This window comes from Panthera tigris, chromosome D2 (assembly GCF_018350195.1).
Source record: "Panthera tigris isolate Pti1 chromosome D2, P.tigris_Pti1_mat1.1, whole genome shotgun sequence".
Classification (NCBI taxonomy): domain Eukaryota; kingdom Metazoa; phylum Chordata; class Mammalia; order Carnivora; family Felidae; genus Panthera; species Panthera tigris.
In genome coordinates, this window is record NC_056670.1 from 61754911 (window position 1) to 61768387 (window position 13477).

The following is a 13477-nucleotide window of genomic DNA, read 5'->3' on the forward strand; positions in this document are numbered from 1 at the left end:
TTTAAACAACTAGGATATCGGTCTGAGGATTATGAAAACAATCTGCACAATTGGAGGGAGAGAATGTGACAGAAGCAAGGTTTGGAGCTGTGAATCGGGGGAGAGGAAAGCAGTGGTGCTGCGTAGGGAAGGGAACCCTTTGGCAGGGAGTGGTCAGGAAGAGAGAGAAAGAGTGGTGGGGATTGAATTAGTGTAGGATTTGTGGGAGATTCTGTGGTGCAGGGATCCCCTGGGTTGCACTGGGAGAGATTGCCCCCCACTTCCTACTGTACATTTTGAGGAGGGTTTTTTTTTGCCTTTCCAAGGACAAAAGGCCCACCAGGAGCTGTTGAGTGGTCAATTCAACTTCAGGGAACAGAGGTGCCCTCAGATGGGTGATATCCTGGTCCCAGCTTTTTGCTCTGTGCCACAATAGACTCCAGCGACTGGGTGTGCACTGTGTGACTACTTTTCTGGGACAGAACGGTGAAGGGCTTGCTGTGAGTCTCTCTTCCAGAGGAGGGGAGTGGTCTGAGTTTTGCTGGGCCTTTTAAGATTTGGTGTTTCGAAACCCAGCCATTGGCCAGAAATAAAACACAGAACTGTGGCACTGGGAAGACAGGTTAAGGATAGGGATCTGATAAAAGCCTGGGACATTTTTCTGTGAGTTCCTCCTGAACAGCAGAGGCTGTGGGTTCCCATCTCAGGGGAGGAGCGGACGGGATGATGCCATCTTCCACACACACACACCCCCCCCCCCCCCCCCCCCCCCCCCCCCCCCCCGCATACCAGTGGTATCAGACTTCAGAGAGAAACACAGCACCATCTAGTAGAGGCCGAAATTGCTTCCGCCAAGCCCCGCCCACCTACACCTTCCAGGCATATCTCCACTAGGGCAAGTTGGCCTGAACCAGAGTAGCAGGACCCTTGTCCAGAAGACCAGCACAAATCCCTTCCACCTGCTTTGTCTACATTTTATAGTGTGCTGCAATGTTTCAGCTCTAAGGGGAAACTGGATCTAGCTTCATTTGGGTTTCTTTTTGTTTGTTCATTTTCTTTGCTTCTCTTTTTGTTTATGTTGTTTTCTTTTCTTTTTCTTTCTTGGGTACAGAAAGAGCAAATTTGTTATTCTATTTATTTTCTTTATTGTTAAACCTTTTTTGAATTTTTAATTTCTTTTTGAAAATATTTTTTCTTGGGGCGTCAGGGTGGCTCAGTCGGTTGAGTGTCTGCTTCTCTGATGAACATGGGTGCAAAAAGTTTCAACAAAATACTAGCAAATCAAATCCAACAATACATTAAAAGAATTATTCACTATGACCAAGTGGGATTTATTCCTGGATTGCAGGAGTGGTTCAATATCTGCAGATCAATCAATGTGATATACCACATTAATAAAAGAAAGGATAAAAACCATATGATCATTTCTGTAGATGAAGAAAAAGCATTTGATAAAGTACAGCATCCTTTCTTGGCAAAAACCCTCAAGAAAGTAGGGATAGAATGAACATACCTCAACGTCATAAAGGCCATGTACTAAAAACCCACAGCTAATGTCATCCTCAGTGGGAAAAAAACTGAGAGTTTTCCCATTAAGGTGAAGAACATGACAGGCATGTCCACTCTCACCACTGTTGTTCAATGTAGTACTGGAAGTCCTAGCCTCAGCAATCAGGCAACAAAAAGAAATAAAAGGCATCCAAATTGGCAAGAAAGACGTCAAACTTTCACTCTTTGCAGATGACATGATTCTCTATGTAGAAAACCCAAAAGATTCCACCAAAAAATTGCTTGAACATGAATTCAGCAAAGTTTCAGGATATAAAATTAATGTACAGAAATCTGTTGCATTTCTATACACCAATAATGAAGCAACATAAAGAGAAATCAAGGACTTGATCCCATTTACAATTGCACTAAAAACCATAAGATACCTAGGAATAAACCTAACTAAAGAGGTGAAATATCTGTACGCTGAAAACTATAGAATGCTAATGAAAGAAATTGAAGAAGACACAAAGAAATGGAAGAACATTCCATGCTTTGGAAGACCAAACATTGTTAAAATGTCTATGCTACCCAAAGCAATCTACACATTCAAGGCAATCCCTATCAAAATGACACCAGCATTCTTCACAGAGCTAGAACAAACAATTCTAAAATGTTTATGGAACCAGAAAAGACCCTGAATAGCCAAAATAATGTTGAAAAGAAAACCAAAGCTGGAGGCATCACAATTCCGGACTTCAAGCTGTTATTACAAAGCTGTAGTCATCAAGATGGTATGGTACTGGCACAAAAAGACACATAGATCAATGGAACAGGATAGAGAACCCAGGAATGGACTCACAGATGTATGGCCAACTAATCTTCAACAAAGCATGAAAGAATATCCAAGGGAAAAAAGTCTCTCAGCAAACAGTGTTGGGAAAACTGGACAGTGACTTGCAGAAGAATGAACCTGGACCACTTCTTTATACCATACATAAAAATAAATTCAAAATGGTTGGAAGATGGAAGATGTAAGACAGGAAACCATTAAAATCCTAGAGGAGAAAACGGCAGCCTCTTTGACCTCGACTGCAGCAACTTCTTGCTAGACATGTCTCTGGAGACAAGAAAAGCAAATATGAACTACTGGGACCTAGTCAAGATAAAAATCTTCTGCACAGCAAAGGAAACAATCAACAAAACTAAAAGGCAACCGACGGAATGGGAGAAGATATTTGCAAATGACATATCAGATAAAGGGTTAGTATCCAAAATCTATAAGGAACTTATCAAACCCAACACCCAAAAAACCAGAATAATCCGGTGAAGAAATGGGCAGAGGACATGAATAGACACTTTTCCAAAGAAGACATCCAGGTGGCTAAGAGACACATGAAAAGATGCTCAACATCACTCATCATCAGGGAAATACAAACCAAAACCACAATGAAATACCACCTCACATCTGACAGAACGGCTAACATTAACAACTCAGGAAGCAACAGATGTTGATGAGGATGTGAAAAAGGGGAACCCTTTTGCACTGTTGGTGGGAATGCAAACTGGTGCAGCTGCTCTGGAAAACAGTATGGAGGTTCCTCAAAAAGTTAAAAATAGAACTACTCATGACCCAGCAATTGCACTACTAGGTATTTATCCAAAGGATACAAAAATGCTGATTCCAAGGGGCACATGCACCCCAATGTTTATAGCAGCACTATCAGCAATAGCCAAATTATGGAAAGAGCCCAGATGTCCATCAACTGATGAATGGATAAGAAGATGTGAGATACATATACAATGGAAATTACTTGGCAGTCAAATAGAATGAAATCCTACCACTTGCAACAACATGGATGAAGTGAAATAAGTCAGTCAGAGAAAGACAAATATCATATGATTTCACTCATATGTGGAATTTAGGGAACAAAACATAGGGGCAGAGGAGGAAAAATAAAATAAGATAAAAATAGGGAGGCAAACCATGAGGGACTCTTAACTATAGAGTAAACACAGACGGTTGATGGAGGGGTGAGCTGAATCAGGGTGATGGGTGTTAAAAAGGGCACTTGCTGGGATGAAAACTGGATGTTATAGATAAATTGTCAATCACTAAATTCTACTCCTGAAACCAATACTATACTATAAGTTAACTAACTTGAATCCAAATAAAAAATAAATTACTTAAAAAAATTATAACAAATCTGCATTTAAATGCATTTCCATATAAAGAAATATAAATATATATTTTTAAATTGGAAAATATCCTTCATCTTTGCCCCTGTTCTCCTTGTTCGAAGGAATAGTTTTGTAGATGGTAGCTTGTTTCACCCTGGAGCCTGTAGTGGGACGGGTTTATTAATCATTGAATGAATCGGAAGAATCTTTTTATAAACAGTGCTTCACCCATCGGCCTCATGGACCCATGTTAGCAAGGCTTCAGTGTAGCTCTATTTGGTACATCATGACATTGATCCTCATCTCTTACTAGTTAGTATTCCCAACTAGTGCTCTTTTCAAAAGATTATGACCCTATGAGTGGGGTCCAAGGTGGAGCTAAACTGCCTTCTATAAAATTCTGCTTTAGATAAAGCAATGTCCTATGCAAGAGATCAATTGTTCCTAATTCCCTAGAGTTTGACTTGGTTATTATTTGTTTCAATTATGCCCTCCATCATCATACATGTACAGCTCCAAAGAAGTGTCATAATAAAATGAAGGGCAATAGAGCTGGTATTTGGTCCTGTACCAGCACAGCTGGCAGCCGGCGAACATGAAAGATGATTAAAGGGCTTCTACCCTAGAGAGTCTGCTCTAAACGGGGAATCCTAGGTCTGGATAGCTTTGGACCGTTGATTATAGAAAGGTGATTGATTGCTTTGGACTTCCTATGAAACCAGGGTGACTTTTTTTCCCTGGCATTTGCCATTGAGGCAAGAATGAGGAACAGAAAAAGGATGTCTGCTTAATCTATTATTTGAGGTTATCCAATGGTGCTTCGGCTGGATAATTTTGGCCTACCATTAGGCCTGCTTGACATTCTTTAGAAAAACATGACAGCTCAAATATGGAGTTTCAGCCTCTTGCCTTTGTAGCCTCATATTTGAATCACGTTTCACACAGGTCTCTAGATTTCATGCATCTGAAGTTCGCAAACCAAAACCCTGGAGGGAAGGGCAGATTTTCTAGTACCTTTGCTCCAAGAGACATTTAGCCTATTATTGTTGGGCTCTACAAAGCTTCGTGGGCACCTAATTCCTCCTGGAAGGGCAAGCCCCAGCCTGCGTTTTAGACCGTGATACGCCTTTTGACAGGACAACCCAATTTACTACTTCTCCAAGATGACAAAGAGTTGTCCATAATGGATCACCCTTGTCCCCGTTCATCCCCCCTCAAAAGAAACATCTTGCTCCTTCCATATTTCTTTTCCTTTTTCAGTTGCTCCCAGGCCTTACTGACTTCTCAGGATTCTAGACATTGTCAGCACATTATGATTATGACAGAATGTCAATAGTCCTCTGAGACATTGCTGCATGTGCGTTCATCTGCCCATTCTGTCCCAGTCTTGTTTCATCAGTGCTGACGGAGCCATCTCATTTGGAGTGTCCTAACAAGCCCCTGATTCTGCCTCGTCACCTTCAAATCATCCCACATCAGTCTGACAGCACTTTGATTCCTGGTGAATAATTCAGCAGCAGATTCTCTATGTCCAGAGCCCAGCATCACATTAGCAACTGGCTTCAGGGCACCTTATCCTTTTACTTAGTGGACTTTCTAGGGTGACCTGGATGGGAGCTGCCACATAGACAGAGAGGGGGAGGGAAAGAAAGCCTAATTATTCTCACGACTAGAAAACTTTAGGTGGTCCTATTAGTCTTAGATGTAAACAGATGATTTCTGTGAAACCCAGTGAATGTTGGGATCATGTACGAATGGGTGAAACACCTGTGAGTATGGTTCTTGAGATATGATTTATACCTGCAGCCAAATTGGATGATATCTATTCCGTAAACACCTATCACAAAACTGTATGATTGTGGAGGCAGTGACTAAAGGGTGTGTCCCGTCATTGCATTACAATTACAACTTCATACCACTGGTAACACTTTCAGAGACGTGGATACCTCAGGTGCCACCTAGAACATTGCTTGATGGGCTTTTGGGAGCCCAGCAATTGTTACCATCTTTCCTGGGTGAGACAGCTCAGATTTATAGCTGCTAAATGCATTAGGCTCAAGGTGTTTTGTTGATGTTAACATTTGCTGCCATAGTCTAATGCCACATCTTGTTTACAGCCCGTAAATTTATGACATAAGGAGACCACTCAGAATTTTGATACATTATGGGAAAAAAAACACACAGCAATGCCAAACGCGTGAACGGTTTTACATTTCAGACAGATACTTTTACACACCGTTGATTGCATTTTAATATAACAGGGGTTTCATTTTGTTCTGCTGATGGATTCCGATCAGCTCTTGGCACTTAGGAACAGGGAAGTGAATGTTGCACATCTGGGAAAATAAAAGTTTTATTAAAGAAAACATGAGCCAAACAGGTATTTATGGCTGCCTTCACTGTCACCTTAACTGATTAAAGAAAGAGAGAGGCTGGTTCTTTGCTTTCTTTCCCAACAGGATTGCCAAAGTGGTAAGTATTAGACCAGATCTTTTCTCAATAAGTATTTGCTTTTGCTTATCCCTGTACCAAAAACATATTCGTGAATGAACAAACGAAATGTCATAAAAGAAACCTTTGGTTTCACAGTAGCCGGATGCCTTTAGTTTGTGACATTACACGTCTATTACTAAGTGTGCAGTATCTTCTACTGTTTGGATAAGATTGAGATATGGAGTTAATGACTCTTAGCCTCCGTGAGTCCAACCTAACTAGAGTTGGGTTGGGTCACAGGCATTTGCAAATATGGGGCTTTCTGTCATCCCAGTGAACTTTCTGGATGGGTGGAGGTGGTGGTGGTGGTGGTGGTGGGGCTCCCAATACTTCCTTGAAGGAAAAATTTATTACTTTCTCACTGTCATTTGCCAGCCAGCAAACCATTGAAAAGTTGGAACCTTACTATCATCTTGTCATCCCCCTTGTGTTTCCAGGCATGCGTAATAACAGAGCTCTATTCTTACTTGTTACTTTTTGTGCTGAGCCCGTCTGTGATAAAAACCTGTCCTTCCCATGTGGAAGTGGAACCTCTCAAAGACATACTTTTGTTTCCTTTAATATGAATCCCTCTGTGGCTCCCCATTGTAGACTCTGTCCAGTGTGTGGCACACAAAACCTTTCCCAGTCTGGTTCAGCTTTACCTCCTGCTGTTCCCTACCTAACACTAATCCAGCCACACTGGATGTTGGCTGTGTGGTGAACATACCAGGTACTTTACAATTTGCATGCTTGGCTGTTTAATGCCTTCCCCCAACACAAGTCTCTGCATTTAGGAACTTATCTGTCAGTTGCCAAGGCTCCAACTGGTTCTTCCCTCTAACCCCTGGGCAGGCAGGAATTAGAAACTCCCATGTCCTTTTTCACTCAGTAGATAGCATTTGCACATTGTGGTGTGGTTTTATTTGTCATTTCTAACAGATGATGAATCTTTCAAGTTTTATTCTTGTATTTCACTTACAACAATTGGGTGGTGATAGCAGTGGGGGTACAGGGTTTGGAATCAGAAGATCTGGGTTGGAATCCAAACTCTGCTACTTACTAGCTGTGTGACCGTGTGCAAGTTAATTTGCTTTTCTTTGTCTCTTACGGATCACATTTGTTTTTTTTTAATGTTTATTTATTTTTGAGACAGAGAGAGACAGAGCATGAACGGGGGAGGGGCAGAGAGAGAGGGAGACGCAGAATCGGAAGCAGGCTCCAGGCTCTGAGCCGTCAGCCCAGAGCCCGACGCAGGGCTCGAACTCACGGACCGCGAGATCATGACCTGAGCTGAAGTCGGACGCTTAACCAACTGAGCCACTCAGACGCCCTTTTTTATTTTTATTTTTTAACGTTTATTTATTTTTGAGACAGACAGTCTTACGGATCACATTTGTAAACTGGGGATAAGAGTAGCTATGCAAGATGCCTGATATCAAAATGCCTGAGATATTGTAGGTCACAAACATGCTTGTGGAATTGGAGTGAATGTGTCCTTTGATGAGAGGTATTTTCTTTCTGAAACTGACTAGTCCACGGCACCCTGTCTCCATCACTCTTACGATTTCCATGTGACCTCAAGAGCCTCAAGATCTGAGCTCTCCCCGGAAGTCTCCCTGACAACCATAGTCCTCTAACCTCCTATAACATCCATTCACTGTGTGCTAATAAAGATACTGAAAAATCGCTGCCTGGACTTGTTAATGTTCATATAATACTTGTAGATCTTATCTTCTCATCTAGCTTGGAAGCATCTTAGGGATAGGATCTATGTATCTTTTTGCACCATGACATCTCTTCTGTTCCATCAAGACATTTTATAAGACAGACACTTGGTTGTTATCTTTGTTAATTTAATTTTTGCTTGCAGTAGGCTTTATCTTTACAGTTGATATGCCCGTGGTGTTAGGACCATTACAGGAGCTGATGCATGCAAAGACCCTCCCTCACCCCTCCGTACCCCTACATCCTCCTCTGCACTATTCTTTGTGAATTCTCACCTTGTTTAGCTGGTGAGAGAAGTGCTGCTGAATACCAATGAAGCCTCTGCTACACATATATAGAAAAATGATGGAAATCCCTCAAGGGCACAACTCATAGAATAAACATGACCACTGTAATGTTCACTGCTGTTTCTTTACAGGCCTCTGTGTGTGTGTGTGTGTGTGTGTGTGTGTGTGTGTGTGTGTGTGTGTGAAGCTTGTTTTGCTTGTGAGAGTGATCAGGCCATATTAAGCGAAACATCAGAGGAAAGTATAAGAAGAACAACTCTACATCTGATCCTGGGCCCTGCAGTCCAGGCTGGTATTGCCACAGAGTGAACTTTGTCTGTACCTTTCGCTCTTTGTCAGGCCGAGCTGCAGAAGCTCAGACAACAAGCTCTGGAGACCAAGCACTTCATTGAAAAGCAGGAAGTGGAGGAGAGAAAGCTCCTGCGGATCATCGCTGAGGCCGATGGGGAGAGGCTGAGACAGAAGAAGGAATTAGATCAGGTAGGAACATCTCCTCACCAGACCTCATCAGCAAGCACAACTGTGTGATTCAGCTTTTCATGAATCCTCATTCTTTATGCTCTTACATTCTATTTATTGGAAGAACAGCAGCAGCAGAAGATCCGTCTTCTGTTGATTAATTATGAAATATTTGTTCATTATTCAAGTCATATTTATGAGCATTTACTGTCCTCCAGGCACTGGGGATACACTGACCAACAAGAAAATAAGGTCCTTATTCTCAGGGAGCTTACATTCTAGTATAATATAAATGCTCACATATAATTGTAATTAAAAATGGCATAATTCCAGGGCTAGAAACTCAAATGCATAATTAGGGGGTTAGAAACTTACATACTGTCAGGGGCACCTGAGTGGCTTTGTCAGTTAACCATCTGACTCTTGATTTTGACTTGGTCATGATCGCACAGTTTGTGAGATAGGGCCCTGGGTTGGGCTTTGCACTGACAACTCAGAGAAGTCTGCTTGGGATTCTCTCTCTGCCTCTCTGTCTCTGCCCCTCCCCAACTTGTTCTTTCTCTCTCTCAAAATAAATAGTAAAAAAAAAAAAAAAAAAAAAAAAAAAGAAAGAAACTTAAATAAGCTTTCAGAAATTTGGGAGAGTGAAAAAAAAAGTTGACCGGTGTAAGACAGTAAGGAGTGGTGGAAACTGGTAAGAGCTCGCCCATCATAAAGTCATTCAAATTTTAACATTTATAGGGGTTCCTGGGTGGCTCAGTCAGTTAAGCATCTGACTCTTGATTTTGGCTCAGGTATTGATCTCATGGTTTGTGAGTTTGAGCCCTGAGTTGGGCTCTTCACTGACAATGCAGAGCCTGTTTGGGATTCTCTTTATCCCTCTCTTTCTGCCCCTCCCCCATTCATGTGCACACACGCGCGTGTTTTTTCTCTCTCTCTCTCTTTCTCTCTCTCTCTCTCTCTGTCAAAATAAACAAATACACTTAAAAATTTAATATTTATAAAATAATGGGTTGGGAAAAAACCAAACTGATGGACCAAGAATTAATTGGATGATGATGATGATTGATGATTTGTTGTACCCTTTCTCTTTCCAAAGGGACTGCAAATGCATGGAAGGAGCCCAGTGTTGACTGTCTAGCAGGGTCTTTCCAGTGCCCTGCCCACTGGGTACCTAGCATACAGGGGCATTTGAGACATCTTTGACAGAATGAAAGAGGCTGCCATAATGTAAAGTGAGACTTTTTGTTCCCTGACAGCCATGCCTTTCCTGATTTTTCTAGGTCATCAGCGAGAGAGATATTCTCGGGTCTCAGCTTGTCCGGCGCAATGACGAATTGGCTTTGCTCTATGAGAAGATCAAGATCCAACAGTCCGTGCTGAATAAAGGCGAGAGCCAGTACAACCAGAAGGTGGAGGACATGAGAATTCTCAAACTTGAGATTAAGAAACTTCGCCGGGAAAAGGGGATTCTTGCCAGGAGTGTGGCAAATGTTGATGAACTCAGGTAATAGAAGACCTTTCAGAGCTGAGGGCACAGTAGCCTGAGGGGAGCTCCTGAAATGACCTTATGTTCATGCTTGTGTGTCATGGAAAGTCTTTCTCAAGTTGTACAAAATAATTTTTTATATGATGACATTATTAACGAATAATGAGAACAGCTTTTCCGTAATTCAGAATCTATGTTGTGCCCATTCTATGTCACAAAAGAATGGACTCATTTCCTCTCAGGGAAATATAAGTGAGGGCAAAAAGATTTTTTTAGAAATGTATTCTGGATTTAAAAAGAAGGAATTTGAAAACAGACCACAGACAAACTAGTTACAATGCAGAAAATAATTTCCCCCAATGAGCTGTTTAGACTTCCTTTAAGAAGGCAGTGTGCAAGCAATGGATCAGCAACATTTACATTCGGTCCTGGGAACATTTGCACATCTTTTTTCTTGGAATTATATACAGAATGAAAAGAAGAGAAAAATGTAATTTTATCACGATTTGAAAAACTCTGTTTCCTTAGAAGGCAGCCAAATTTTATGTCTCACTCTTGATTTATCTTCCGCAGCTTTTACTTTAGCTTAGTGTGCCTTCTTCTTGCCTTAAATCTTACATTATACAAGATCTACTTCCCCTTTGGGAAAACATCACCATGTTTTATATAGGCAATTGCAGGAAACCAAATAAGAGGACTGGTGTTGTTTCAGTAGCTATCCTTATTCTCCCCAGACTTGTAGATGAACAGTATCCTTGACCACCTTGGGACAAGGACACGGTTTGCATCTGCTTCTTAAATGAATTAAGTTAGAAGATAGTTTTGATATTTAGATGCAGTGAGTATATTCAGGAATGGCAAGAGAAGTTGCCACTATCCAGGATGGATCAATACTTTTTATTTTTTATTTTTTAGAGTCGCTCGTATTTCAGGTGATGAAAGTAGTGCAAATTCATTGTAGAAAATGTGGGAAATGAAGCAAAAATATAAAGAAGGGATTAGAAAATCACTCATAAGTTTACTAACCAGAGATACCAACCATTGACATTTCGAAGACAAATGGATTCGTTCTAAGTAGCTATTGAATGATCTCAAAGATCATCACTAAACTTGCCAGCCATGAGTTATTTTTGTTATATACACAAAGGACCAAATTCTACCCATTCCTTGTCAGTATGACTGGTTTGTTGGTAATAGATTTTATTTTTCTTTTCAATGGGAGGACAACTTGGGAAAGATATTGGAGGCAAGCAGGCATGAGTTCCAATCTCAGACTTGCCACCCACAAGCTGTGTGACCTTAGGCAAATCATTACACTTCTCTGAGCTTTAGGCTTGTAGTTAAAATTAAACACGGAAACAAACACAATGTGCCTAGCGCAGGGTCTAGTACAAAATAAGCTGTCAGTGACAGTAGCTAATACTCCTGCCCTCCTGTCTGACGGCGCTCTAGATAATCGAAGTGTTAAAAATATGCTTTTAATTCTAAGCAGCTTGTTCTGAGCTCCCTGTTGAGTGAACATCGTGCAGTTAATTCTAATGGTTTGTCTTGCTAATGAGGGGAAGTTGTATTATTGGTTTAAATGAAGCAATTAAGTAAAAGAGATGGCTTGGTATTAGTAATCTGCACACCCACAGCAGACGAGGACAGATAATAATATCCTTGTTGCCCGTATCAGTGTGAGTGTTTGCTTCTTCTCCGCCCCCCCAGCAAAGCGTCTTGTTCAATAGGGTAGCAGCCAGCTCACAGCGTACTGCGAATGGCTATCGCACAGTACCTATTAGCTGGAGATTTCTGCAGTTTGGAGAAGTAGGTTTGAGCCAGAGCTAGCTCTTCAGGACCGTTGCAGCCATCTGTGTAGTTGTGGAACATGAAATAAAATATCACTCCCAACTCGGTGTTTCTCAATCCTGGCTGTACCTTAGAATTACCAGGAGGACTTTAAAACCTATGAAACCTGGGGCGCCTGGGTGGCTCAGTGGGTTAAGCGTCTGACTGGCTCAGGCCATGATCTCATGGTTTGTAGGTTCGAGCCCCGCGTCGGACTCTGTGTTGCCAGCTTGGAGCCTGCTTTGGATTCTGTGTCTCTCTCTCTCTCTCTATGCCCCTCCCCTGCTTGCACTCTGTCTCTGTCTCTCAAAAATAAATAAACACTAAAAAAATTTAAAAAAACACAACAACAACTATGAAACCCAAGTAACATGCTAGATGAATTAAGGCAGAATTCCTGTGGGACTTGGTCTAGGCAAAGGTAGGTTGTAAGGCTCCCCCAGGTGATTCCAGGGTGTAGGCGGGTACAATGCACCGCCCTGATTGGTGTCAGGTTATCACCGGAGCCTCAGTGTCTTGCAGTCAGGTGCTGTATTTTGAAGCAGAACATAAAAGATATATTGTTCTTTATATGGAGATATTTAGAAGCATTGAAAGGTATATTAAAATTCTCATAATTTACTTCCTCCCTGTTCTTTCCATACACTTCTAAATTCCTTGGGTATTCAGAATCATGATTCTGAAGCTCTGGTCCTTTCATTAAAGAAAAAGCTGGAGTCTGCTCTCTGTAGGGATTGGTAACATCTGTGTCTGGCTCAGATTGGGGGCTGGTCTTGGTTCACAGAAGTCTCCCTCATTCCAACTTTTTATGTAAGATGTAGTGTGTAGATAGCCACATAAAGACATGATTTTCAAATGGGAGGAGAATTTCTCTGCAAAAGAAAGTTCATCTTTTTCAGGCAGGAGTTTTTTCACATGCAAAGAGAATTCTTGAAGGAGAGGACGCGATGCCGAGCCCTGGAGGAGGAACTGGAGAACCCCATGAACGTGCACAGATGGAGGAAGCTTCAGGTAACACCTGGCAGAGCTTTCCTCTCTTCCCCGAATCTCTTCTTCTGCCCTGCATGGTGTCCTAGCTAAAGCACAGTAAGAAGCTTGGTTTTATTTAATCCTATGCAAATTGTTACCTAACATGTAAGGCTGGATCGAATGTCAGTTGGGTTGTTCCAAACCCAGATAGTTTACTTGGGTTTTGTTTAAAAAGTCTTGGAATAGGGGGTCTGTGCGGCTCAGTTGAACACTCAGCTCTTGATCCTGGGGTCGTGGAATCTAGTGTTGTGTCAGCCTCCGCACTGAACATGGAGTCTGCTTAAGATTCTCTCTCTCCCCTTCTCCCTCTTTCCCTGACCCTATCTCAAAAAAAAAAAAAAAAAAGTCTTGGACAAAATCCCTTCTGTTTCAAGAAAACCCAGGGAAAGATGTGAACTTGCCTCACCAATTGACATTTTTCTTGTTAAAGTAGTTTTGGTCAACCAGTTATCCTGAGGCTGCCTGTCTTGGATTGGTAATTGCCTTTAGCTATATTGGCCACAAGCGTCTATGCTGTCTTTCAGTTGGTCTTTGC

At 41.7% G+C, this 13477-nt stretch overlaps 1 protein-coding gene across 4 annotated transcripts in view; it reads left to right on the forward strand.

Annotated features, from left to right (window-relative positions):
* CFAP58 (cilia and flagella associated protein 58) overlaps positions 1–13477 on the forward strand; it is a 106145-nt gene that overhangs the window by 39543 nt on the left and 53125 nt on the right. For all 4 annotated transcript variants that reach the window (XM_042960776.1, XM_042960779.1, XM_042960780.1 and 1 more), the window contains exons 12-14: positions 8475–8615; positions 9878–10101; positions 12813–12924. In XM_042960776.1, the coding sequence (XP_042816710.1) occupies positions 8475–8615; positions 9878–10101; positions 12813–12924 (477 nt within the window). The remainder of the gene's footprint in view (positions 1–8474; positions 8616–9877; positions 10102–12812; positions 12925–13477) is intronic.